Genomic DNA, 26,913 nt, shown 5'->3' with positions numbered 1-26,913 from the left:
TTCATGAGAGACACAGAGAGAGAGAGGCAGAGACACAGGCAGATGGAAAAGCAGGCTCCTTGAGGGGAGCCTGATGCAGGACTTGATCCTAGGACCATCTTCCAAGCCAAAGGCAGACTCTCAACCACTGACCCCCCAGGAGTCCCAATAAAATCTTTTTAAAAAGAAAATGATAGAATAGAACTTAATCCCATTTAGACACAAGATGACACACATCTATTAGTTCAAGTCTCACCTAAAAAATTCTACTGTTCAATTCTCAAAGGACTTCATTTCATTTTCATAGTCTACTTTGAGACATAATGTTACTACCCATCTTAAAAATGCATAAGCAAGAGAAATTATCAAAATTGTTCAAGGTCCTTGGCTAGGTCAAAGCCAGGTCTTAAGCCAAGGTAGTTACCAAAAATAGCATGTTATCCTCATTTATCCAAATGGTTCGAATGACCCAAAAGCTGCTTACTGACCTATAGAAGCGCACATAATTAGAGTGTGGGTACATCCACGTTGCTCACAAATATGAGCATTTATAATTCAGCACCTTTGAGTCATGTTTTTGTCTGCAATAATTTAGGAATGCAATTTGTGGTTCAGGGATTTCTGCCTGTGTTTAAGCACATGCCTCCACCTGTCAATCGCTTTATTCTGTCGTAGTCTGCCTTTTGGAAAGCATTTGTCTTTGAAAGGTTGATTATCAATTTCTTGGCATCAGAAAAACTGAGGTACGAGTGGTAGTGGTAATGCTTGGCTCTGAGACACAACGTTGTATTATATTTTCTAATGGTTTATGGGTAACATCTCCTTCCATAGGCTCTATTCACTCCATTACCTCTCACAGTCCCTTTAAAATTTACAATTACTTTTAATCTCCTGGCCAAGATCAGAAGTGAGGTTTAGTCATACACAGTAGCCACGATCTGATTAAATTCCAAGTCGCTCTGATGTTCCCGGACATAAAATCTGCAGCCTTGACTCTCAAGGCTTTTGAGCAAGAACACCAAAATCCAATTATCTATAAAACCATTCCCGTGGGTGGTCTCCCAGGATAAAAATGCATTAGTAGCTTTAGTACAATATGTTAAGTATAAACCCTGCACATAAATGGAAGGTAGAATGGACTTCTTGGAAGGTAAAATTATAAATAATTGCACAGATCTTAATGTTTGTTTGAACAATTTTTATGAAATCAGGAAAGTGTGCTTTAAAGAGCAGAAGTAATCCATTCATATCATCTGCAAGAAACCAAACTAACCTTTGACTTCCCTGAGAGAAGAAAGGATACATATAAGAATACACAGAAAAGCAACCCAAACACGAAATCTATCCATCCATTAATTAAGCTACCTCTTGGACCAACAGTACAGATGTTTACTCGCGTTTCTACAAGGAATTATTACCATCGGTTCTATTGTGTCACAGTCAATTGTGCATCAGAGAAAGTATCTTACCTCTGGAGGGAACTGCAGAAGGCCTGTCAATAAATTAAGCCTCCCTCTGTGGGGCATGCCAATAATAACATCCGTTATCCCGCTGTAGGCTGACATTTTCAGCAACTCATGGAAAAAGCCCATCATGCTTTCAGCTCCTTCGCCCCCATACCGCTTCACCGTGGCAAACTTGGTGGCCAAAAAGTGGTCAAACTCCTATGGAACAGCACGGCAGACACATGTGTTGCAGGAAGACAGCTGGCCAAAGTCAGACACACAACGTTTATGTGTGTTGTAGGAAGACCCCACATTACTCCAAGTGGTTATAGTGGTACCCCTTCACGACACACTCCAGAGATGGACAGAGCGTGGCAAGAAAGCTTTGGCAAGGACACCGGCAGGAAAGCAGAGAAAATAACATGAGTTGTAGAATAACTAAGCCGCAGAGGAAGCCTCTTAGTATGTGTTCTTCTAAAAAAAAAAAAAAAAAGAAAAAGAATGTGTTCGTCTAGAACAAGGGCTGGGCCTGAGATTCTGACCGTCACAGCCCATGAGTTTGAGAAGAGGGCTCCACAGTACTGTTTCATCAAGGCTACAAACAATCCAACTATCCAAACTACTGGGAATCGTTTTCTTGTCATCTCGATCACAGCCCTGAGAGATTCAATTCCATTAATTTGTACCAGGTGCTGTCATGCATAGTTTTCTTGGATCATTCCAGGTAATAAAAAGAGAAGTAAGATTTTAAGGATTTTGCAGTCTTTGAGTCAATAGGCGAATATATAAAAAATATTTTGACTCTGAAGAGAACCAATAGCTCTGTTGTTTGGCGATCTACTTGTTTCTACTGAGAACAGCGTGGTGTACGTTATATTGTCTGGTGTGTTGAGGCAGTGAGGTAAATGGGGTAGGTAAATGACTTAATTCCCTCTGTTTGAAATTTATGTATCTTTGCAGAAATTGAATCATCCTATTCCATTGACATTAGCTGGTACTTTTATACCTGAGATTCCAGCATTAGTTTTGACAAATGTTTTCGCTCTTCTGTGGTAAAGGTCTCTTTTTTCAGTTCTTCAAATCTCTTGGCAAACCAGTCTTTCTCCTCCTGGCTCTGAAGTTGGGAGGTTTCAATAGAAATTTGCCCACAGTAGATTTGGTTAAGATAGGCTAAGACTTCCTCAAGAGAGGCCTCCTCCTTCCCCATGTTTAACAATCCTAAAAATGGAGTCAAAGGATCATTTTAAAAAACAACCATGTAATTTATTACAGAACATACCAAAATAATTATTTCAAGTCAGAGCATTTTGTTCTGTATAACTCAGGTCACCATCAATGGCTAGCTAGGTTTTTATAAAGGCAAAACTCAAAATAGAGTCAGAGGCCTAGAAGTAGTCAGAATAGCAGAAGGAATATAAATATTTCTCCACAAGGACAGAGCCAAGCTGCTTTATGCTAAATTTTGATTCTACTGTAATTTCAAACTAAAAATTGAAACCTGACATTTATCTGCTTTATAGCTACAAATCAGATGTTCTACCTTTATCTGAAATACCTTCCCAAATGTTCAAGTCGTATTAATACCTATAAAGTAGTGTCTACTGTTGAACAGTCAGTCTTAATGTGACTTAATATTGATAGCAAAGCAACATTTTAAGGTAAAGGGAAATCTACCCAACCCCTGGTCAAAAAAGGGGAAGGTTTTTAATATATCAATAGTTTAGCACCAAATCAATTATCAGTCATTTGCATCAACCTACAACCTGTGTTTAACAAACCAACATTTACCTTATTATTACTTATGGTTTCTCACAATAAACTTTAGCTCTTTGATACTGATTGACCATTCAAGTTATAGAAATTGCTTTGTGTGTTGCTTACCTTTTCTGCCTTGCATTTTAATCAATAAAATGAGGGCAGTCAAAGCAACTTAACGGGGTGGTTGTTAAGATTAAATGAGATAGGTAATAACCCAATGTCCCCTGATGTAATATAGTCATACAATGGAATATTATTCAGCCACATGGAAGAATAAAGTACAAATTCATGTTACTATTTGGATGAAACTTGGAAATGTTATGCTAGGTGAAAAAAGCTGACCCCAAAGGCCACATACGGTGACTTTATTTACACAGATTGTCAAGAATAGGCAAATCTATAGAAATGGAAAATACCATTAGTGGTTGCCAGGGGCTGGAGAGAGGACAAAATGGGGAGTAACTGCTTACTAGGCACAAGATTTCCTTTTGGGGTGATAAAAATGTTCTGGAACTAACTTGATGGTTGCACAACATTGTTGATGTACTAAGTGTCACTGAATTACATACTTTAAAATGGTTAAAGTGGTGGGGTGCCTGGCTGCTCATCAGTCAAGCATGTGACCCCTGACCTCAGGGTTGTGAGTTCAAGCCCTATGTTGGGTACAGAAATTACTTAAAATAAAATTTAAAAAATGGTTAAAGTGGCAAAGGTTATGTGTACTTTACCCCGATTAATATTTTCAACAAATTAAAATCATTAAATGTGATAATGCAGAGAAGCATGCAGCTTTGTTTCGCACATTTTCTGGTATTCTTATAAACTACATGTATTTCAAATATGCAGACCTATGCTTCTAAAAGAAGAGATATACAAATATGTGGTTAGAGATAAACATAGATTTGTCTGTCCAATAAGTAAGTTTGGAGAATCTACTATACACCATAAGCTGTATTGACACTGAGTGAATAAACATGGCTAAGAAATGGTATTTTCCAAAAAAAAAAAAAAAAGAAAAGAAATGGTCTTTTCCAGGGCTCCTGGCTGGCTCTTTGGTAGAGCATGTTGCTTTATGCAACTCTTGATCTCAGGGTTGTGGGTTCAAGCCCCACGTTGTGCCTAGACCTTACTTAGAAAAGAAAACAAAGTCTTTTTCCTAAATGAAATTTAAGCATTACAGAGCAAAATTTATAAACAAGTAATGATTATTTTCCTAGTAGTAACAAGGTTGCACTTTCTGATAAGTAACTTCATATTTCTGGTTAATGCTGAATGGAACACTTGAGAATATTTTTAGGATGGCCTTATTCTGACATCATATTAAGTTTTGTATCTGTTTTGGTGGATGTGCTGTTGTTGAACATTACTCACAGTACCATGAGAGCATAGGTGAGGGAATACTGAACTCTACCTTAGCAAGCCCTGGGTAGCTCTGCCTCACAGAGCAGTCAGTGCTCATTGAATCCTAAAAATGAACAGGAATGTCATAGGTTGATCAAGTAAAGATAGAAGGACATTCCATGCAAAGTTAAGAACGAATGAGTTGACACAATAATATCAGGGACCTGTACACAGATTCAGCAAGAATAAGGCACAACACAGAGACGGGGATGACATAAAAATGGTGTTTCCATTCCTGAAGGGCCATTTAAATTATGATAGAGGCATAGATTTTGTCTTAGAGACCCCAACTGAGAATTACCTAGCTGAGTCCAGCCAAATCCTAGAACCACAAGATAATAAAATTGTGCCCTTAAAAGTCACTATATTTTGGAGTGGTTCGTTTCACTGCAATAAATTACTAGAACATTACTAATTGATGCATATACCAGAATTGGACATTGGCCAACATTAACTTTAAAAAAAAAAAACGACAAAAGGGGCATCTGGCTGGTTCAGTCATAAGAGCATGTGACTCTCAATCTCAGGGTTGTGAGTTCAAGCGCACATTGAGTGTCGAGATTGCTTAAAAATAAAATCTTTAAAAGTCATAAAGAAATATGAAAATAAATAAAATAGGGCAGCCTGGGTGGCTCAATGGTTTAGCACCGCCTTCAGCCCAGGGCATGATCCTGGAGTCCCAGGATTGAGTTCCATGTTGGGACTGCATGGAGCCTGCTTCTCCTTCTACCCGTGTCTCTGCCTCTCTCTCTCTCTCTGTGTCTCTCATGAATAAATAAATAAAAATCTTAAAATAAATAAAATAAAATAATTTTAAAAAATAAAAAAGGGATCCCTGTGTGGCTCAGCGGTTTAGCGCCTGCCTTCGGCCCAGGGTGTGATCCTAGAGACCTAGAATCGAGTCCCATATCAGGCTCCCTGCATGGAGCTCCCTGCATGGAGCCTGCTTCTCCCTCTACCTGTGTCTCTGCCTCTCTCTCTCTCTCTGCATGTCTCTCATGAATAAATAAAATCTTAAATAATAATAATAATAAAATAAAATAACAAAAAAAAAATAAAATATGACATGAGGTAGGAGCCCAGGATCCTGACTGGTTATCCAGCACCAACCTCGTTTAAGTTCCCAGGGTAGAAAAGAAAACAGGCAGAAAGGGTGCAGGCTACAGAATGGAAGCAGATGCGGGTTGTCACCGTACCTCTGGCACTTTCTAGCTACAAGTTACTTAGATTCTCTGAGTTTCTGTTCTATCTGTAAAATAAAGATGGCAGTAACTTCTTAGGAAGTAGGTATGAGAATGAATTGACATGATAGAAGTAAAGTGGCACATAATGGGAGTCTGACTGTTTTTTTCTTTTTAATTTCAGGGCTTGCAATTTTTTATTCATTTTTCAAATAATCTGTTTTATTTTATGGAAAGAGCACTGAACATAATAACTCTTTTCTACCCAATTTTTAAGTATAAAATACAGTATTGTTAACTGTAGGCCCCATTGTATAGAAGATCTCCATACTTATTTATCTTTCATAATTGAAACTTTGTACCTTTGACCCACAGCTTCTCTTTTCCACCTATACCCAGACCTTAGGCACCATTATTCTATGGGTTCTAAGAATTGACTATTTCATTATTTTTATTAAATATGGAATGAATTTGCATGTTATTCTTGTGCAAGGGCCATTCTAACCCCCTCTGTATAATTCCAGTTTTAATATCTGTGCTGCTGAAACTAGCACAAGTTGGACTACTTGAGATTCCTCATGTAGTGAGATCCTGTAGTATCCATCCTTCTGCAGCTGGTTTTATTTCACCTAGCATAATGTCCCCAAGGTTCATCCATGGTGTCACAAATAGCAGGATTTCCTTTTCTCTAAGGCCAAATAATATTCCATTCTGTGCACATACTGCATTCTCTTTCTTTTTTTTTTTTAAAGTAGGCTCTATGCCTAATGTGGGGCTTGAACTCATGACCCCAAGGTCAGGAGTTGTATGTTCTACCAACTGAGCCAGCCAGGTGCCCCTTTACTGCATTTCTTTATTCATTCATCCACTGATGGACATTTAGGTTGTTTCTGTATTTTGGTTATTGTAATAATGCCACAATAAACATGAAAGTACAGGTAACTCTTCAAGACCCTGATTTCAATTCCTTTGGATAAATACTCAGAAGTGGGATTATTGGATCATATGGTATTTCTATTTTTAATTTTTTGAGGAACCTCTATATTGTTTTCCAGAGAAGCTATACCTACTTGCATTCCCACCAGCAGTGCATGAGGGCTCCCTTTTCTCCACATCCACATCTTCATCAACACTTGTCATCTCATGTCTTTTTTATAACAGCCATTCTAACAGGTGTGAGGTGATAATATCTCATCGTGGTTTTGATTTACATTTCCTTGATGATGAACAATGCTGAATACCTTTCCATACACCTGCTGGCTACTTGTATGTCTTCTTTGGTGAATATGTTTTCAAACTCAGAAGAGATAGGTCTTACTGAAAGACTATTCTAGAACCTCAAGACAGGTCCTCTTAGACAATGCTTGAAAGTGCCCCTCACTGTCAGCTCATATCCCTTGGAAGCCTCAGCCCCAGGGGTGGTGAGGGGGACATATGGATTCTTCAAGAACAGAGAAAGGAGCTCTACCTCATGTTGGCAGCTAACTGTCACATGAACAGTCTAGTGTCAACCAGCTTTTTTTTTTTTTAAAGATTTATTTATTTATTCATGAGAGACACACACAGAGAGAAGCAGAGACACAGCCAGAGGGAGAAGCAGGCTCTTCTCAGAGCCAGATGCATGACTCAATCCCAGATTCCAGGATCACGACCTGAGCTGAAGGCAGCCGAAGGCAGCCACCCAACCACTGAGCCTGCCAGGCGTCCCTCAACCAGCTTTACCTGAGGTATTAAAGGGTCCTTGCAGGGTCGACAGAAGAGCTTGGATTTCAGGCACATCCTCCTGCAAGGCTTGTCCACTGAAGAGGGGGTTGATTTTGGCAGCTTTATGACCATGTTCACAGTATACTGTCACCAATCTGGCAAGGCCATGATCAACTAATTCCAATGGAAAAGAAAATAATACAAACAATTTAGGAAATGCCCCCCCCACACACACACACACAAAGTTTTTCAAAGAAGCCTTTGTAGCCCAAAACATTTTTAATGCATTGCTTCCACCCACCATATCTCAGGATTAAAGACTACCGGAATCCAGGAAAACACACTGGGGAAAAAAAAAAAAGGGAACAGAACTATGAGCGCACATTTGTAAAACAACTATGTCCATTGATAGTAAAAGGAAACACCTCAAATCGAAAAGAATTGTTAAAATGCTGAGATTAGGGATGATTATAGTCCTCTTATTATTTGAGATTTTTAAATATTTTACATAAAAAAGTAGAAATAGGTAGAACTACAAAATCAATGTTACATTTCCTTCCCCATTTCTTAAAGGCCCCAGGTCACAGTTATTTCAGACTCATGAAATCTTAGACCAGAAAAAGATCTTAAAAATGATCTTGTCACACGCATAGTGCAAATAAAAAAAAAGAAAAAATAAAGAAAGAAAAATCTCCTTTATAAAGCCCTAAATGTGCAGTTCCTCCGTCTCTGCTTGAAGGAGAGGCATTATCTCTCAGTGAATCCAATTGGTGATTTTATATTGAGCCCCAAATTGCTTTTTTTCCCTTTTCCACATGCAAGGTCTTCCAAACTTTGAAGAAAAAAAAATTCCTTCATGCTTACATTCAATTCACCTTCAGTTCATCAAGGCAGCCTTACAGACTGACTGCAAATCCCTGAAGATGAGCAGATCCGCTCTTGAGTGCACACAAGAAAATGAAAAATGAAAAATGTTTTCTGAACATTTTTTCAGTTTGTTTTTATTCTTAGAACCCAGGGAAAATTGTTAGCATATTTTGAAACATTTAATTATCGTTCATGAACATTTATTGCAATGAAGTGAGCTACATATGTGCTTGGGTTTGTAGTCAGAGGATTGCCAAATGTATGGCTTGCTGCAGGCTCACAGGAAAAATAGAGATGAAATGAATATGTAAAGAATGTGTTTGCACTAATACGACAGGAGGTTCCATACTATGTCTAGTAAACTAATCAAACAATCCCAGTAAATGAATTTATTTCAAGCTGGAGGGTAGTCATATAAACTGCTACAGGGGTTTTCTATTGAAGTTCTCAATTGCTGTGCTACAAAGTAGGAAATTTTTGGATGTATGGCTAAAATCCAGATAGACCACATCTAAAGCATTGTCCCCACTGGCCACTCCTTAAAAACACATTTTTCTTTTCTTTGATGGCTGAGTAGTATTGCAATGACGTGCATGCAGCTAGAGTGTATTATACTAAGGGAAATAAGTCAACAGAGGACAATTATATGATCTCACTCATACATGGAATTTAAGAAACAAAACAGAGGATCATAGGGGAAGAGATCAAAATAAAACAAGACAAAATCAGAGAGGACAACAAATCATAAAAGACTTAACTATAGGGAACAAACAGGGTTGCTGGAGAGGAGGGAGGTGGAGGGATGGGGTTGTTGAATGATGGGCATTAAGGAGGGCCTGTGATGGAATGGCACTGGGTGTCTTAATGCAACTGATGAATACCGTATTCTACTTCTGAAACTAAATATACGCTATATGTAAATTAATTGAATTTAAATAAATAAAACACAATTAAACCACATTCTCCTTCCCTCCACCCTCCAAAAACAAAACAAAAAATCCCATATTCTTCCCTGGGCTCAGTGACGTTGCAAGATCCTGGCCTTCCTCCTACCTCACTGGCTACTCAACCTTAGTCATTTTGTGCGGAGTTCCACTTCTTTGATCATCTCTAAAATAGTGCTCTGCACGTCTGCTCAGAGCCTTTTTCTCAATTTTCTCTCTGGGTGATCTCCTACACTTTCCACAGCTTCTAATACCATGTACAAAACCACATCTCTAGTGGGACAAGTCCAATAGTAAACATGTAAGGTTATCATCACCATTCTCAGATTAGTAGCCTTGTTGAAAACATTCTCTTAGTGAACCTATATCTGCTCACAGAGATCACTGCTCCCATTTTTAACTGCTCACCAGGCTTTTCAAGCTACTTTAGAGCAAAGGCATAGGAGTTGGCATAAAAGCATGCTGCTCACTCCAAAGAATACATGTCCACTGCTGTTCTGGCAGAGCCAGAGAGTGGGGGCCTCTCCCCCCTTGCACCTCTATATCCATCCTGGCCCTCTATTTTCTCTCAGGCCCTCCTTCCATTGTTCTGGTTTCTTCCTCCTCTTGTTTTTTTTTTTTAAGGTTTTATTTATTTATTAGCGAGAGAGAGAGAGAGAGAGAGAGAGAGAGAGAGAGGGAGAGGGATCATGAGCAGGGGGATGGGCAGAGGGAGAGGGAGAAGCAGACTCCCTGCTGAGTAGGGAGCCCTACATGGGGCTCTATCCTAGGACCCTGGGATCATGACTTGAGCCACGTAGGGCTCGATCCTAGGACCCTGGGATCATAATCTGAACCAAAGGCAGACGCTTAATGTACTGAGCCATCCAGGAGCCCCCCTCTGGTTTCTTCTTGAAGATCCAATTCCATATCCCTTCCCTTTCTGCCTCCCAGATCCTTCCATTGGAATTCCAGGGAATTCTGCTCCATGATTAACAAATCTCTCTGCATTCTCTCCCTCTTCCCTAAACATTCCTTATAGCCCTGACCTAACTGGAACCTGCTTTTTTTCCCCCAGGGAACAATAGGAGGTGAAGCTACTCATCACCACACCCTCCCCGAAAGTACCTATTAGTTCCTCATAGACTTTCCCCTACTATCGGTCCTCTAATTCTGCAAACCGCCCATCCTCCGAGAGACAAGCCATAGTGCTGTCAACTAATCTCCCTTTGCCAATAGCCATTGCAAAACAATGTTGTAGGAGAAACTTAAGTGTATGGGAAGTTTTCAAGACTATATGCAGCATATATAGCAGGAGCCTGCTCTTTGTTAAAATGTATATGTGTATAATACATAAAACATATTTCATTTCAGTCTATATAGCATAATATTAGTATATATATTATTCCTATATGTATGTGTGTATATATATTTCATATGTGTAAAGGAAATGGACTAAAACTTAGGGATTATCCTATATTAAAATTCCTGATTTTTGGTTTTTTGCTAATCATATTTACTAAATTCTCCACAGTGAACATGCATAGAACTCTTTAAATTGTATCCATTTAACTGACTTGCCACCTACTACACTCTGAAAGCTTTTGATTAGTGGGTTTTCTCCAGTACACCTGGCACACCTGTCCCCACCCATGGACTTCATGCCTGTAAGAATCAGGTATATTTGTACCTAAGGCTGTTGCTATGGGAGAAAATAAAATGTTGGAGGAGAAATCATAAAAATCTGGAGAAATGGGGGCAGCCCCAGTGGCGCAGCAGTTTAGCGCCTCCTGCAGCCCGGGGTGTGATCCTGGAGACCCAGGATCCAGTCCCACATCAGGCTTCCTGCATGGAGCCTGCTTCTCCCTCTGCCTGTGTCTCTGCCTCTCTCTTCGCTCTCTCTAAATGAATAAATAAATAAATCTTTAAAAAAAATCTGGAGAAATGCTGCATTCAGATTGCTTCCATAAGTGCTCTTATTTTTAAAGATTTGGAAATATGAAAACAAAAATAAATATATTTGTGAAAATATTTAAAGCATCTCTCATTCCATTTTCATACTCCTTACTTTAATGACCTTTTTGAAATTAACATGAAACTAACACGTTCTAGTTTCAAATGCCTTGGATGAAAGTGCTTCACCTGTATTACTTTTGTGGCAAATAGTGAAAAGACAAGAGGATGAGAGCACAGCAACTGAATACATATATTCCTCATAAAAATAACTTTCTATCACTGTAAAAATAAACCAAAGGATTACTGTAAAAGAAAAATGCATAGGTTTATGTTAGGCATAATACCATCCAAACAACTTAGCACTTAGGTTATCTATAGAAGATAGATAGATTCTTCTATCAGAAGAATTTAATTTGATGTTTGATGTTTCAATCTCTAAGAAGCCAGAGAAAATAGGGAAAACAGCAGCATAGAGACACATGCTTCTTCAAAACAAAATGGAAAATACCGAAAACATGCTTCTGGTTTAAGAGACTGGCACATAGTAGATGCTCAAGAAACATCTGTTATGAACTGAATCAAGTCCTGAGATTCAGCATATCATAAGAGAGTCACACAATCATCGTTGATGAAAGTTCTCCAGAGCCCTCAAACACACAGTACAAGAGCTGCAGTGGATGCTCCTTCCTCGCTTTGAGCCCCTCTTTCTGAGAGCCACATCCTCTCATTCCAGAAAGTAGGATCCTGAGACCATGTTTACCACATTCCCTTCTGCCTCCTTCCCAATTCACAGATTCCAAAGACACCTGAATCAAGGTGGGTCCGATTTCATCTTTCCAGAATTTATGACTTGGTTTTGGGAGATAAGGGTGGTTCGCTACGCCTCCTGTTTGTGCCAACAACGTGGCTTCTACTGAACACCTGCTTTTCTTCTGGAAGTCTGGAATTTTGGCACACACAGAGGATGCTTACATGAACATCTGCCAATAAAAACCTTGGGGGCGAAATTGCTAATGGACTTCCAGGGTATGGAACTGCTTCCAGGGTATGGAACTACTATGTTTGTGTTGCTAGAAGAGGAGTGCAGTCTGTGTCACCCCTCATGGGACAGAGAGCATGAGAAAGCCTGCACAAAGGTGCCTCCAGAGGTGACTTTTCCTGTGCTTTTCTCCATTATGATCCAGATCCTTATTACATCACTGTGATAAACCTGAGCCATGAGTACAACTATAGGCTGAGTGCCATGAGTCTTTCTGGTGAATCTCTATATGTAGGGGGGGTCTCGAGGACCCCGACACACATTATGGGTAGCATAGGAGCTAAGTACATTAACAGCTGTGCCCTGTGAGCTCACACACAGCTTTTACCAATATTCCTAGAGTTAGTTCTGGTCTTCTTCCCCTCCACTCCACCCCAGTCTTGGGTGCTGCACATATCCTTCAGTTCTGGGAGATTCCCTCGTATCTTTCAAATAAAGTTCCCTCTTTGCTTTAGAGAGCCAAAGTGGTTTCTGATGCTTGTGACCAAAAGAACCTTAGCTAATAGGAGAATGAAAAAAAAATTACTGTAGGGATATTTACATCAATTGCTTTATTCTCAAACAAGCACAGTGGGGGCAATGAGGAATGTTTTATTTTCAGGAAGAAGGGGTTCATATTAACCATTATGAAGTACATAGACAGATAAACTAAACTTAATATTTAAAGTCAGTATAGTTCTTTTTCATCATCTGGTCATAATAGCCTCTTCCCAAAAATATCTAGATAGTATTCACAGTCTTTGTATTCAAGGCAGCATATCCTTATAGCAAGTGGGAATGAGAATGTTGGGTATCTATGAAGTCATGAAAATTCCAAAAATGAGAATGTTATAACTGGAGTCCCTCTGAACCTCATTAAAATGTGACGGCTGACCCCAGCTTCAGCTTAGGAACATCGTAGATAACCACATTAACAATAAGACTCTGTACCAGAGTACCATATTCTGTACAACACAGACGTAGGCTGTGAAATGAACTCAGTTTCTTCTGAGTTCTTTCCTCTCTTTCCACCCCAAACTAATAATAGCTTTTTTAGAAAGATTTTATTTATTTGTTTGTTTATTTGTTTATTTATTTGTTTATTTATTTATAAAGGCAGGGAGAGAGCAAGCAAGTAGGGAGAGCAGCAGAGAGAAATGGCAAAGCAGACTCTCTGCTGAGCAGGGAGCTCAGTGCAGGGGTTGATCCCTGGGATCCTAACCTGAGCCAAAGGCAGAAGCATATCCTCAAACACAGTATCTTATAAAATAAATTTATTTTGCCAGATATTTTTCTTGAAAAAAATTTAAAAACTAAACTAAAAAGCAAAACGAAACAAACCCCCACTTTGTTCTGATCCTGTTTTTCTCCCAATCCTTTCTAAATCACTGCCAAGATAGATAAGGGTCACAGATGAAATGACAGTGAGCACTAACCTTTGCTACACCCTGTAGTCAGTGTCTCACACATATCATCTTACCTAACCCTTGCAACAACTCTGAAATAGGTATCTTTATCTGCAGAAGAATTAATTGGGGCTCAAAGAGGGTTATGTGACTTCCAAAATGTGACCAGATAGTGAAGAAGTTGGAATTTGAACTCAAGTATATTTGACTTCAACTCAGTCTTTTATCCATTATACTACAACAAAGATTGAAAAGGGAAGGGGCGTCTGGGTGGCTCAGTCGGTTAAGCATCTGACATTGGCTCAGGCCACCATGATCCCAGAGTGCTGGGATTGGGCCCCAAATCCAGCTTCCTGCTCAGCGGGGGAGCCTACTACTCCCTCCCCTTCTGCCCCTCCCCCCACTTGTGTGCTCTCTCTATCTCTCACTAACTCTCACATGCAAATGAATAAATAAAATCTTTTTTTAAAAAATTGAAAACAGAAGCCTAGAATGGCAAAAGGGATGAGAGAACTGGAAATCACGGAGACAACTAAAAAAAAAAAAGTACAAAAGCTAATGCCATTAGCCTTTTTTGGTCTGCATTTATACTCCAGAATTAAGTAAATTTTTAAAAATCTCTAATGCAATAAGATTTTCTTCAACTAGTTTTCCCATGACTCCAGTAAAGGCTCCTGTTATTTCTAATATGCAATATACCCACAACTTCAACTATTAAAGCTCAGTGCAAGGTCAGTAACTACTCAATGCTGTTTGGAATCCTATGGCTCCCATCTTCTGCTGATCCCTAAATCCTGCCATTTTTTTGTGATCCAAATCATCCATAATTAAATTTATACTCATGAATCAGCACTCCTCCATTTAAAGTGGGATTGTTCATAAGTAAATTCAAGTTTACCTGAATTGAGGTTTACAGAGGTTAAAGTACAAGCTGTTACTAATCACCAGCTAGCTACAAAGAACACTCATCATAGGTCAAATTTTAACTAGTGAAACCACTGCCATCTAAGAGGTTACTAGAAGCAAATTCAGTATCTCCTTAAACCCTTAATGTAATGGAAGTCTTAGCAAATGATGCAGTTGTCCTATGCAAGCATTGATTTTCAGCCATGATAAATATTTGAAAAAAGAAGGCTGATAAAGGAAGGGCAAAGAGGAGGAGGGAGGCACCATAACTTTGATCATAAGTCTTCCCAGTGCACTGTCACTGGTGATGTGGGTGGTGCCATGAACTATTTTCAGTAGGGCTTGTCCTTTGATTGACTTTGCCAATACCAAAAAGGTGACGTGATCCTTCACATCAACTCAATCGTTCTTCTCAACCAATAGGGTACCTTTCAGGACAACTGGCAGGCATTAATTAAACCACGTACTCCTGTTCTAATTAATAGAACTGACCATAAGCACACACTTCAATGGGATTTAAGAAAAAACCCAGAAAGTCTTCACTGTGTTCATCAGTAAAAAATAAATTATTACTTTTTCTAAAACACAGTAATACAGTATATTACCCAACGTGTATGGTGCTTCCTTTCTTGATACTTGGTATGATGGTGGTGTACCCAAAGTTCAAGTGCACTAAATGTTACAAACAAATTACATGTACAGAATCATATTTCCATTTCCTGGTGGGAATAAGTCATTTAATAGGTATTCCGTTTAATGTAGAGCTGGGAGGAATGTAAGACAAGATCTTTACCAGGCAGAATTTTACAAGGTGAGATGATGGGTCCCTACACAAAACCGCACTCACTCGTAAAAAGCTCAGTAGAGGGATCCCTGGGTGGCTCAGATGTTTGGTGCCTGCCTTTGGCCCAGGGCATGATCCTGGAGACCCAGGATTGAGTCCCACATCGGGTTCCCTGCATGGAGCCTGCTTCTTCCTCTGCCTGTGTCTCTGCCTCTATCTCTCTGTGTCTATGAATAAATAAATAAAATCTTGGAAAAAAAACAACAACCTCAATAGAGTCCAAGTCCATCTTAGTCCATCCCATACTAAGAGTTGAAGTGGCTCAGATTAGGATAGGCAGGCATTGTCTGGGAAGATGTCATGGAGGAGACAGGAATGGAGATGGGTAAGCAGTGGAAAGGCATATAGGATAAAGCCTAGAATGTGGGGGAATTTATGTTGGAGAGAGGTAAGAAAGAAAGCAGAATGGGTCACAAAAAATGAAGAGCATTGACTATCAAGCTAGAGAATCTGCATTTTATTCTGAGAGGCAAAGTGGAGCCTTTGGACATCTGAGTTGAGAAAACAACTCAATGAAACCAATGTTTCAGAAAGATTGGTCTAAGCCAGACAGGAACTAGGCTACAAATCTTAATACCAGTGAGGCTAGCAGTTTTAGCTTTTTGAAGTCATGGATCTCTTTTTTTGAGAATTCAGTAAAAGTTACATGCTCTTTTCCTAAAAATAGACACACACAGAGTTGCTCAAGGTCCACAGACCCTCTGAAACTTTTCCATAGGGATCCGTGGATCTTGGTTAAGAACATTTGAATTATTATTATTATTTTTTTTTTTTTGCAGCAGCAGACCAGAATTAAAAGCCGAGACTAGGATCTCAGTAGTGAAAATAGAAAGCAAGGCTTTGAGAAACACAGTACTCCAAATTTGATAATTAGTATGAGATGAAAAAGTTGAAGGTGGGTTGCTTGCCCCAGATTTTTACAATATGTCTGTAGCAGAGACTCCTACAACTCCCAATATCCATTTTCCCTTCTTTTTCGTAGTAATAGATAGTTGAATATACGGCCACCCAGAATAAAGACATACGTCCTGGCCTTCTAGACAGCCAGTTGGCCATGTGACTAAGTTCTGATGAGTGAGAAGATAGCAGCAGTGATGTATGCAACTTCTGAGTCTTGCCCTTAAAGGGAGAGGTGTTCTCTTTTCCTTCCCACTTTTGGAGGATGTGGATGGAGACTGTGGATGCAGTGGTGACCCATCCTGGACCAGAGCAGAGAGCAACACCTACAGGATGGTGAAGAAACAACACAGAGGGATCTTGAATCCCTAATGACTTTGCAGAGCAGAGCTGCCATCCCAGCTCAGACCTTTACTCATCTTACTTAATTAAGTCACTGTTACTCCAGATCTCTGACATAGCTCCTGAACTTATCCTATCTAATACATAATTTGGTACCCAGTGGATTGCTACCCTAACAGAGCCTAAAATGCCTGTGACATTGGCTTAGCAGTCAGGCAGCAGGTGTCAAGGACCAGACATTTCAGACAAGAAAGCTAATGAGCACTGTGTGATGCTGACAAAACACGCGGTGAAAGTATCACCTGTGATATCCTGCAGGCAGACTTTATGTCCACGGGGCTATGGCTTAGTAGTAGGTGATCACTGTTCCTTGTCACTTTCAGGAAAGCCCTGGGAGAAAGATGAGGTCAAGCTAGACTGAGCAAAAAAAGATAAAGGGAAATTTAGCTCTGCTAATGGGAGGCCTCTGGACCTAGAAGGCAGGTCCTGGCAAATTTGGGAAACTAGAAGCATTTAGAAAAAGGTGGTTTGGAAGAGGCTGTCTTTGCAGGAGGTAAGAGAAAACACAAACTCTTCTTCCAGTACCTTCTAGAAAGCATTCACTATTAGACAATGGAAGCCAGCTGAGCCTTCAAGGTCCAATGAAGGGTGTTGCCTTCCCACTATTATTCTAGAGGGTCTCAGGTAAGCACCATTAAGTTTAGAGTGGGTAGAGCACAGAAGCAGTAAGTAAAAGACCAGAGGTTTCAAGGCTTTAAAAGTAGGTCTAGATGAGATCTTTGACTAAAGGCAATTTGCTCATAGAATGACCACAAGCAAAAAGACTGCAAAGACAGTCATAACTGTCATAAGAAAATTGTACTGCTGGGGTGCATGGGTGGCTCAGTAGGGTTAAGCAACCAGCTTTTGATTTTGGCTCAGGTCATGGTCTCAGGGTCCTGGGGTCGAGCCACATCTGGCTCTGCGCTCAGCGAGGAGTCTGCTCAGGTTCTCTCTCCCTTTTCCTCTGCCCCTTCCCCCTACCCCTATCTCTCAAATAAACAAATAAGCCTTAAAAAGAAGAAAAAAGAAAATTGTACTGCCAAACTAATCCTAGTTCCGGTCATAAAAAAAGCCCTGCAACTGAGTACCCTTAAAGTAACTCTCAGGCTCCCAACTATACCAAAATAAAGTAGATTGTGGAAGGTGTGCAGCCCCCAAGGAGGGCATACTCCCCCACGCCCACATCAGAATGGCACCAGAAGAAGACAATGGATGAAGACGCAGAAAGCAGAGACAAGGGAATGTAGTGACCTTACTAGGGAGTCACATCAAGAAGCTTTTATCATTCCTCTCCAACAGGATTTGATAACTCGTTTGAACAGTGACTGCTTGCAGTTTCTCATTCTTTCTTTTTCCACATGAGAGTTTTCTTTGTATACTGAATGTGTCAATAGGGGACGCATGGCAGTTTATAACATTCCCGATCATGAGAAGACACAGACCTACAGAGAGGACTGTACATTCTCCAGAGATAATAGACTCTGAGCTGGTTTCAAGAACGAATGAAAGAGAAGAGACATGAATACATTCTATGTATGGGAAGCTTAGGTTATTGGAGTGGCCGGAGGGGTGGAGTGCAGTGATTATGAATTATTTTCCAGCATTTTCCCCACATAATTTTTAGCTGGTACCTGGCCACCCTGAATAATAATTATGCTTGCCAGTCTCTTTTGAAGATATATAGTGACCAAGTTCTGGCCAGAGAGTTGCTACTGGAAGTGACAGACCCAACTCTCCTTCCCCCTTTCTCCTACCCAGCCTAGTAGGAGATCATGATCTACAAACAGAGTCGCTACAAAATAATGAAGTAAATTCTGAAACAGAAGAGAAGAAAAACCTGTCACAGATCTTTCATGCAATGGTAATTTTGAAGAAAGTTACAGAGTGGCCCACTTGCCCTTCAGTTTTATTCAAAGTAGTTAAAAAATAAGAATATAAAGAAAATTATTGCCCTTAACAACAAAATTCCCTAAGCTAGACCCTATGACTGCAACAAACAATTGTTTCCAGGCATTGATTTCATTCTTGCCTCCCAATACCACATGAGGCCACCCTTGGCCTGCAGTTCTGACTCAGTAATGAACTTTCCAATATCATCAAGCACCTTACAATAGAGCAAATTCATTACTAGTGATGGGGAGGGAAGGGATTATATATAAAATCAACCCCAGAAATATGTTTCACACCACACCAGCTCAAAGCTCCCAAGATGATTTGGATACAGTCTTCTAGTTAAAAACCACTGGCTCAGGTTTTTCCAAAGCAAGGCTTAGTTTTCAGCTGTCAGGTTGTTATTAAGAATCAAATAGGGATGCCTGGGTGGCTCAGTTTAGTGTCTGCCTTTGGCTCAGGTCATGAACCTGGGGTCCTAGAATCGAGCCCCAAGTCAGACTCCCTGCTCAGAGGAGAGTCTGCTTCTCCCTCTCCCTATGCCTGTCTCCCCACCTCTCTGCTTGTGCTCTCTCTCAATCAATAAATTTTTTTAAAAAAATGAATCAGGGGGGCCTAGCCAGCTCACCTGATGGAACAAGGCCCACGTTGCCTGTAGAGATTACTTAAAAATAAAATCTTAAAAAAAAAAAATCAAATAGAGACTCAATTGTGAGGGAAAATCTTAAACAAAATCACAATAATTGTACTCTGAGCACACACTAATATGATTTTAAATGAAGAAGAGATTGTCAAACATGTCCTACACATACATCCCTTATGACTTATAACAGCATTTGGCCATCGATGGCTATGTATTTTCTGCTAGAGAATCACCTGGGGTGCCTAAATAAAAATCTATATTTTTGAACCTGATCTCAGACCACTGAATTAGAATAGTAGGATAAGGGGAGGCCTGGGAATTGGCATTTTAAACAATTTGTTTGTTTGTTTGTTTGTTTGAGAGAGCAGTAGGGAGGGGGAAAAGGAGAGAGAGAATCTCCAGTAGACTCCTCTCTGAGCTCAGGGCCCTCAGGCTGGATCTCATTACCCAGAGATCTTGGCCTGAGCCAAAAATCAAGAATCAGGTGCTCAACTAACTGAGCCACCCAAGTTCCCCAGAAGCTGACATTTTAAAAACCAATTCAAAGTGATTTGAATACACACTTAAGTCTAAGAATAATTGACATGTAAAATTCTTGACACTCGATTTGCAAAGTGAAATAAGACACCAAGAGTCCTACCTTCAAGGGATTAACAACAATCCAGTTGGCCAAAATGCTTTCCCTAAAGAAAGCCCATTACATCCGAGAGACAGAAATCGGGTCTGCTATAAATGTCCCCTGAGGACAAGAGCAAAATATTGAGGTTCCAGTGGGTAATATAAGATTCAAAGTTTGGGTACTTATATGATGAAGAGGATCTTCATTGTTAATCTCATAACTAGACTGGAGATGCCAAATGGTCTTCCTCTAATAATCAATCTGTATTCATCTTCTATTCTGTAAGGATTAAATATTGACAACTTGGGGTGCCTGGGTGGCTCAGTCATCATCTCAAGGATCAGGGAGCCAGAGGGGCAGGCTCAGGATCAGGAGGAGTCTGCTGGAAGATTCTTTCCCTCAGCTCCTCCCCTCACTTCCCGGTGCCAGCAGTGCTCTGTCTCTCACTCTCTCAAATAAATGTTTGTTTGGTTTTTTTTTTAAAGAAAATTTAGACAACTTTGCAGCATAAACCAAATACTCAAAATAGGTCTCTTGCACATGAGCATGCAAAGAGAAAGTCTCAAACACTTATGTTCATGTCTCCTAATCCATTAAGACCACCAGTAATACAGTCCTAAATGCAGAAAGGAGTTTAAAACTCTGAAATCAAAGTTAAGAGGCTAGTTTAGGTCAGGGAGACAAATAATTCACACCATGCTGTGGTCCAAGACCACCAGCCAACTGCCCTCTTCACCCTCGCCCTACAGTCTGCTCGACACGGCCCTGGAAAGGCGTCCTTGAGGAAACCCCAGGAGCTGGGAGATCTGAGAACTCTTTTCTTCCCCCTCCCCCGCAGCCCAGCCTTCGCAAAGAACTAAATTCCCACAAGTTCACATCCAACGGGGAATAGAAAAGACGAGACCTCGCAAAACCAGTCCGCACAGGAACGAGGGGAAGATCGCCCAGGCGCGGCACCAACGCCGAGGCCTCGAGCCCTGGGCTCCCCAGTTCCGAGGCGGGTCAGACCAGGACCCCGACCCCGACCCCGACCCTGACAACACCCACACCTGCCGCCCTCGCCCCCCTCCCCCGCCCCACCCGCCTGAGCGCACCCTGCAGACCCCCAGGCCCGGCCTCTCCGCTCCCACAGGAGCACCCCACCTCGGGCCTAGCTGGGAGCACCCTGCCCCAGCCCCTGCACCCACGGCCCCGCTCCATCCCCGACCTGGAGGGCGCGCCAGGCCGCCCCGGGGCTCCTGGCTCTCGGGCTTCCTCGGCCGGTAGCCATAGACTCCCTTCTCCGTCTGGTATCCGCGCCGGAGGAGCAGCGGAGGGGCTCGGCAGAAGCCTCGTCTTGCAGCTGTCACGGTGGCCGCGGCCATGTCCCGCCTGCACCCCGGGTCGGAAGACCAGAGGCAGCAGCCGCCGGGAGCCAGCGGGGGCTCTCCTGGGCGCCTGGAACACGCGCAGGCGCAGCGCTGGAGGCGGGAAGCGGGGCCCCGCCCCCGGGACAACGCCCCCGCGTCTGATTGGTCAGGGGCCGGGCCCTGGCAGCCAATCCAGGCCAGCGGCCGGAGGGGCGGGGCCACGTCCCGGGACCCGCGGGACTCTTGCGGTCCTGGAGGCTGAGCCAGCCGGGAGTGTGCAGCCGAGCGAGCTCGGCTTTCCCGCACGAAACTCGTTATCTCCGTGTATTTCAGGGAATCCCGCCAGGAGTACTCACCCTCCACCCTCCTGCTGCAAGCCCCGGAGCACCACCACAGACACGAAGGGGAAAATCAACGACAGGGTGCAAAAAAACGTAGAGGGACTGAGACCAAGGGACGCAAGAAAGGTCGTGTGAAGGATCCAGAAAAATCAATATTGCTCCTTTTTTTTTTCTTAAGAAAAATTGAGGGTGGAGGAGGGCCTGGGTAACTCAGCGGTTGAGCATCTGCCTTTGGCTGAGGTCGTGACCCCGGGGTCCTGGAATCGAGTTCCGCATCCGGCTCCCCGCATGGAGCCTGCTTCTCCCTCTGCCTGTGTCTCTGCCTCTCTCTGTGTGTCCCTCATGAATTAATAAATAAAATCAAGAAGAAGAAGAAGAAGAAGAAGAAGAAGAAGAAGAAGAAGAAGAAGAAGAAGAAGAAGAAAAGAGAAGGAGGAGGAGGAGGAGGAAAAAGAAACATTGGGAGGGGGGAAACATTGAGGAAGAAAGTAGAAAATAGGAGAGGAGGAGCTCATAAGAAAGGGATAAAATAAAAGTGAAAAGAATTGAGCATGGAAGATATCACGCAGTGTGGAGATAATGAGAGTCTCCGTTGGCCAATCTCCGACAGAACTTCCCAGACTATTTTATTCCACGACTCACCCTTTAACTTTGCCAATGTGGTGGGGAATGGAAGGCGTCTGAATCCTTCCCTATCAGTCATCCATCATGCCAGTCTGCCCCATACTCCTAAGAACATTACACATATGAGCCCAAGAGATCTCTCCACCTCACTTACAGGACCGTTGTGCCCACTGTGCACTTTCCTACGTCCCAAGGATCAGTAAGGTATACAGTGTCTGCCCTTAATCAGTTCCCAGTCCAGTTGCAGACTGAACTCAACACACAGTATAAGAGATACTTGGACAGAGACAAGTGCAGGTGCCTTGCAATCAGAGAAAATCAGTATCTAGGGGCACCTGGGTGGCTCCGTGGTTGAGCATCCAGCTTTGGCTCAGGTCGTGATCCAGTGTCCTGGGATGGAGTCCTGCATCGGGCTCCCCAAAGGAAGCCTGCTTCTCCCTATGCTTATGTCTTTGCCTCTCTGTCTCTCATGCATAAATAAATAAAATCTTTTTAAAATGAAAAGAAAATCAGCATCTAGTACAAACAGGTATACCCAGGGAGCTTCTACAAGTAGAAAGGACACTAGAACAGAATCTTTAGGGATGAAGCTGGTTATGGTGATTATGATTTTTTTATTTATAATTTTAACACAGAAGAGTCTAGAGCATGTTTGAAAGATGGACTACAAAAGTTACAATTTTAGTTACAAAGTACTAAATAAAAAATACAGAAGGGAGAGATAATCCAATAGAAAGAGATCCATGCAGAGGTGGGAGGGGACAGGATCCAAGCACAGAGGTTGCTAGAAAGGAGAAGAGACATGTCTTGCATTGATTCAGGTGGAAAGAAGAGAAGATTAGTCCAAACGCAATCATAATTATAGATTTAGTGGTGGGATTCTGAGGGAATTTCTCTATGTAATGTATGAGGCTATAATTTCCCCCAAAGAATTATCTGAGAAGATGCTGGGGAGTGGGGAGGTGAGTCAGAGCTTAGAAGGGTGGGGACAGGGCAGCCCGGGTGGCTCAGCAGTTTAGCACTGCCTTCAGTCCAGGGCATGAAACTGGAGACTGGGGATCGAGTCCCATGTCTGGCTCCCTGCATGGAGCCTGCTTCTCCCTCTGCCTGTGTCTCTGCCTCTCTCTCTTGTGCTCTGTGTCTCTCATGAATAAATAAATAAAATTTTCAAAAAAAATAAAGTTCTAAGAAGTAATTAAACAAAAGAAGAAAGAAGAAAGAAAGAAAGAAAGAAAGAAAGAAAGAAAGAAAGAAAGAAGAAAGAAAAAAGAAGAAGAAGAAGGAAGGTGGGGACAGTAGGAAACTGTCATTGAGGGAAGTCGTAAATGTGAAAGATTGTCCTAAAGTTTTGGGGACCACCCAGTTGAGGTTGGTGACTAAAAAGAGATATCAGTTTTTACTTTTTTGTGATTTTCTTCATTGGTGCTCAGCTGCTTGGTACAGAGAAGATGAGAAGGATGATGATTGGATCCATTTAAGGCTATAATTTACCAGGCAGACATGATAGAAAGTCTGAGAGACAAAGACATTTAAGATACTAGTTAGAGAATGATTGAAATTAAAAACGAACAACAACAACAAAAAAAACATGGACTCTTATGCTGGAAAAAAAAGGCTGGAAATATAAGAATGGACTGATAAAAGAAGGAAAGTGCCAATGAGTTGGCAGTTCCAATGAGATTAGAGAATAGGTAAACTAGGGGTGCCTGAGAATCTGAGCTAGAACAGGTGGTCATAGTGAGAAAATGCAGTGTTTGGAGCAGCTCTTTCCACCACAGGTCCTGTCCCTGTGCCTTAATAAAAAACACTTTTTTGTACTAAAAGAAAGAAAAAAAAGAAAGAAAGAAGAAAGAAAGAAAGAAAGAAAGAAAGAAAGAAAGAAAGAAAGAAAGAAAGAAAATGGTGTGTTTCATGTGATGATTGTGGAAGTAATGCAAAAATTTTTTTTTTAGTTGATAATGATAAGGAAGGTTGCTTGACTAAAGTAGAATGACAGAGAATGTCATCAGAGGTGAGAAGGTCAAATTTTTAGATGAGATGCCATAGGAACATTTATATTACCTTGGAAAGGGCAGGAGTTGAAGTAGAGGAAGACTCTTAGTCATGTGTTGAAGGCTCTCATGAATAAAGAGGAACAACTAGGAAGTTGGCAGATGATGCTGAGGAAGGGAAGGAAGTGTGACATATCCCTAATGCATGGATTCAAATCAGCAGGGAGATGTGCAAAAATATAGGCAGCAGCTGGGAATAAAGATGACACAGATACCATTTCTGGACCGTGGGCACAGTATATCAGAAATAGTTCTCAAATCTGTCCACTCTCCATCATTACCGCCTAGTCCGAACCATCAGCACTTCTCTCCAGGAGGACCACAGTAGCTTGCTAAATGGTCGTCTGGCCTCGGGTCTTTCCTTGCCTTGCCATACTTCTTCCACATTGAGTAAGACTTATTTCCAAAAATTAGCATCTGATTCACAGTGCTAGTATCTGAATGAAAATAAGAGCATTCAATTAAAAAAATACATAGCAGACTGGAAAAAGAACTCTTGTAATCATTACATTACTGATGCTGTTTTAAAACTGCGGTTTATAGGGACACCTGGGTGGCTCAGTGGTTGAGCATCTGCCTTCAGTTCAGGGCATGATCCCGGGGTTCCAATTCCATTTTTTCTATTGATTGGCTATGTGACCTTGGGAGGACACAGCCCCTCTATTTCCTCATGGTCTACATTGTCCTTTAAAGTCAATTCAAGTTCAAAATGTTTTTGATTCTAAAGCCTAATATAAAAAGTGAAAGAATATGTATTGGGCCACTTCAGCAGAAGGGGAAAATGCAGGCCTTACTTATTTATACAATGGAATGCTATACAGAAATAAAAAAAGAATGAACTAGATGTGCACATAGAACATAAATTGTTCCAAGAATATAAATTGAGAGGGGAAAAAATGATAGGAATAGTATTCACACAAACTTTTAAAATATACCAAATTAGGGGCACCTGGGTGGCTCAGTGGTTGAGCATCTGCCTTCAGCTCAGGTCATGGTCCTGGGGTCCTGGGATCCAGTCCCGCATCAGGCTCCCCGCAGAGAGCCTGCTTCTCCCTCTGCCTATGTCTCTCCATCTCTTCAGGTCTCTCTTGAATAAATAAATAAAATCTTTCAAAATAAAATATACCAAATTAATCTATGTGTTTTTAATGAATCTGTATGTATATGGTAAAAGTATAAATATATAGTTAGGTAGGATGCATATCAATTTCAGTAAAGTGTTTGAGAGGGCATGGAAAGGGATAGGACAGGTGGGGAAGGAACTTTTATGATTTACAGTGCTATAACTCTTCTGAAAAGTCTAATACAAACATTGCAAAATGTTACTCTCTGTTAGTATTTCAAAATGTTAGTATTTGCCAAAATGTTAGTATTAGTATAAATCATGGGTGATGCGAACATGGGTATTTGGTTTATGATTCTTTGTATTTTTCACCATTTAAAAATGTTTTTTAAGATTTTATTTATGTATTTGACAGACACAGAGAGAAAGAGCGCACAAGCAAGGGGAGCATCAGGCAGAGAGAGGGAGAAGCAGCAGGGAGCTCAATGCCAGGCTTGATCCCAGGACCCCAGGATCATAACCTGAGCCAAAGGCAGACGCTTAACCACTGAGCGACTCAGGTGCCCCTCATTTAAAAATATTTAAAACTTTAAAGACACCTGGCTGGTTTAGTTGGTAGAGCATGCAACTCTTGATCTCAGGGTTGTGAGTTTGAGCCCCACCTTGGGTGTAGAGATTTTAAAAATAAAATCTTTAAAATAAAAAAATATATAATTTTATGTAACTATTGCCCACATTGGGAAAAAATCAAATAAAATATTTTAAATTTTAAACATTTAGAAAATATTTTTTAAATTACAACTGAAAATTAGAAAGGTCTGCCCTGATGTCCTTCTTAAAATTGCAACTAACCTCATCACCCCTCATACCTCTGCTCCCCCTTACTCTACCATTCTTATTTTTATCATTATATATATCATTTCCTAACATACTTGTTTATCATTTTTTTTTTTGTCTATCTCCCTTAACTAATATGTAAGCTCTGTAAGGACAAAGATCATTATAGATCACTGATGTGTCTTAAGTGCTTAGGAGAGTGCCTGGCACAAAACAGATACCCCAGAAACATTTGTTCAGTGAATGTGTGGATATTCAGAACCTGACTGCCTATGTTGAATTCTGATGCTACCACTTTCCATCTGTGGCCAAGATACTTAAATATTCTAAGTCTTAGTTTTCCTATCCATAAAATGGAAACTGTAATAGTACCTACCTAAAAAGGTTGGTGTAACTACCTGTAAAATGCTTTAGAACAATGCCTGACATAATGTAAATACTCAATATATATTAGCTATTCTTCCTAATATTATTATTAATATTATTATATTGTTATTAGAAGGTCTTAATCATGGTTGTGGCCCTCAGCATGATTCCTGGGATGTGATGATCTTTAGCCTGCATGAGTCCTGATAAGTCTGTGTGTAAGGGTGCAAGACAGTTATCAATGACTATTATAATAATAGGAATATTCTAGGTATCAACTGTAGGGGTTCAGGGAAAGCTACCCCAAAATATGCCACTCTGGCAGAAGGATCATTTTAAGTTGAGGACAATTGAACAGAAACAAATACAAGAAGGGAAGGATGATTATTAATCACTGGAGACAATTATAGACTCTAATCAGCCCAGAGAAGGCACCAGAGGAATCCATATAACAAACTCAC

General features: G+C 41.0%; 1 protein-coding gene and 1 pseudogene across 1 annotated transcript in view; both read right to left on the bottom strand.

The window, feature by feature from the left end:
• The window catches only part of DHTKD1 (dehydrogenase E1 and transketolase domain containing 1), a 51,628-nt gene extending 30,377 nt beyond the window's left edge, over positions 1-21,251 (bottom strand). The window contains exons 1-4 of the mRNA XM_055332558.1: positions 21,029-21,251; positions 7,487-7,642; positions 2,431-2,642; positions 1,449-1,643 (exon numbers count right to left, since the gene is read on the bottom strand). Coding sequence (XP_055188533.1) covers positions 1,449-1,643; positions 2,431-2,642; positions 7,487-7,642; positions 21,029-21,185 — 720 coding nt within the window. The 5' untranslated portion in view covers positions 21,186-21,251. The remainder of the gene's footprint in view (positions 1-1,448; positions 1,644-2,430; positions 2,643-7,486; positions 7,643-21,028) is intronic.
• On the bottom strand, positions 6,219-6,318 carry LOC129514299 (U6 spliceosomal RNA; annotated as a pseudogene).
• Positions 21,252-26,913: the final 5,662 nt, after the last annotated feature.

This window comes from Nyctereutes procyonoides, unplaced genomic scaffold, assembly GCF_905146905.1.
Source record: "Nyctereutes procyonoides isolate TBG_1078 unplaced genomic scaffold, NYPRO_anot_genome, whole genome shotgun sequence".
Classification (NCBI taxonomy): Eukaryota; Metazoa; Chordata; class Mammalia; order Carnivora; family Canidae; genus Nyctereutes; species Nyctereutes procyonoides.
Note: the sequence above shows the minus strand (reverse complement) of the source record. Positions and strands in the feature narration are given on the sequence as shown.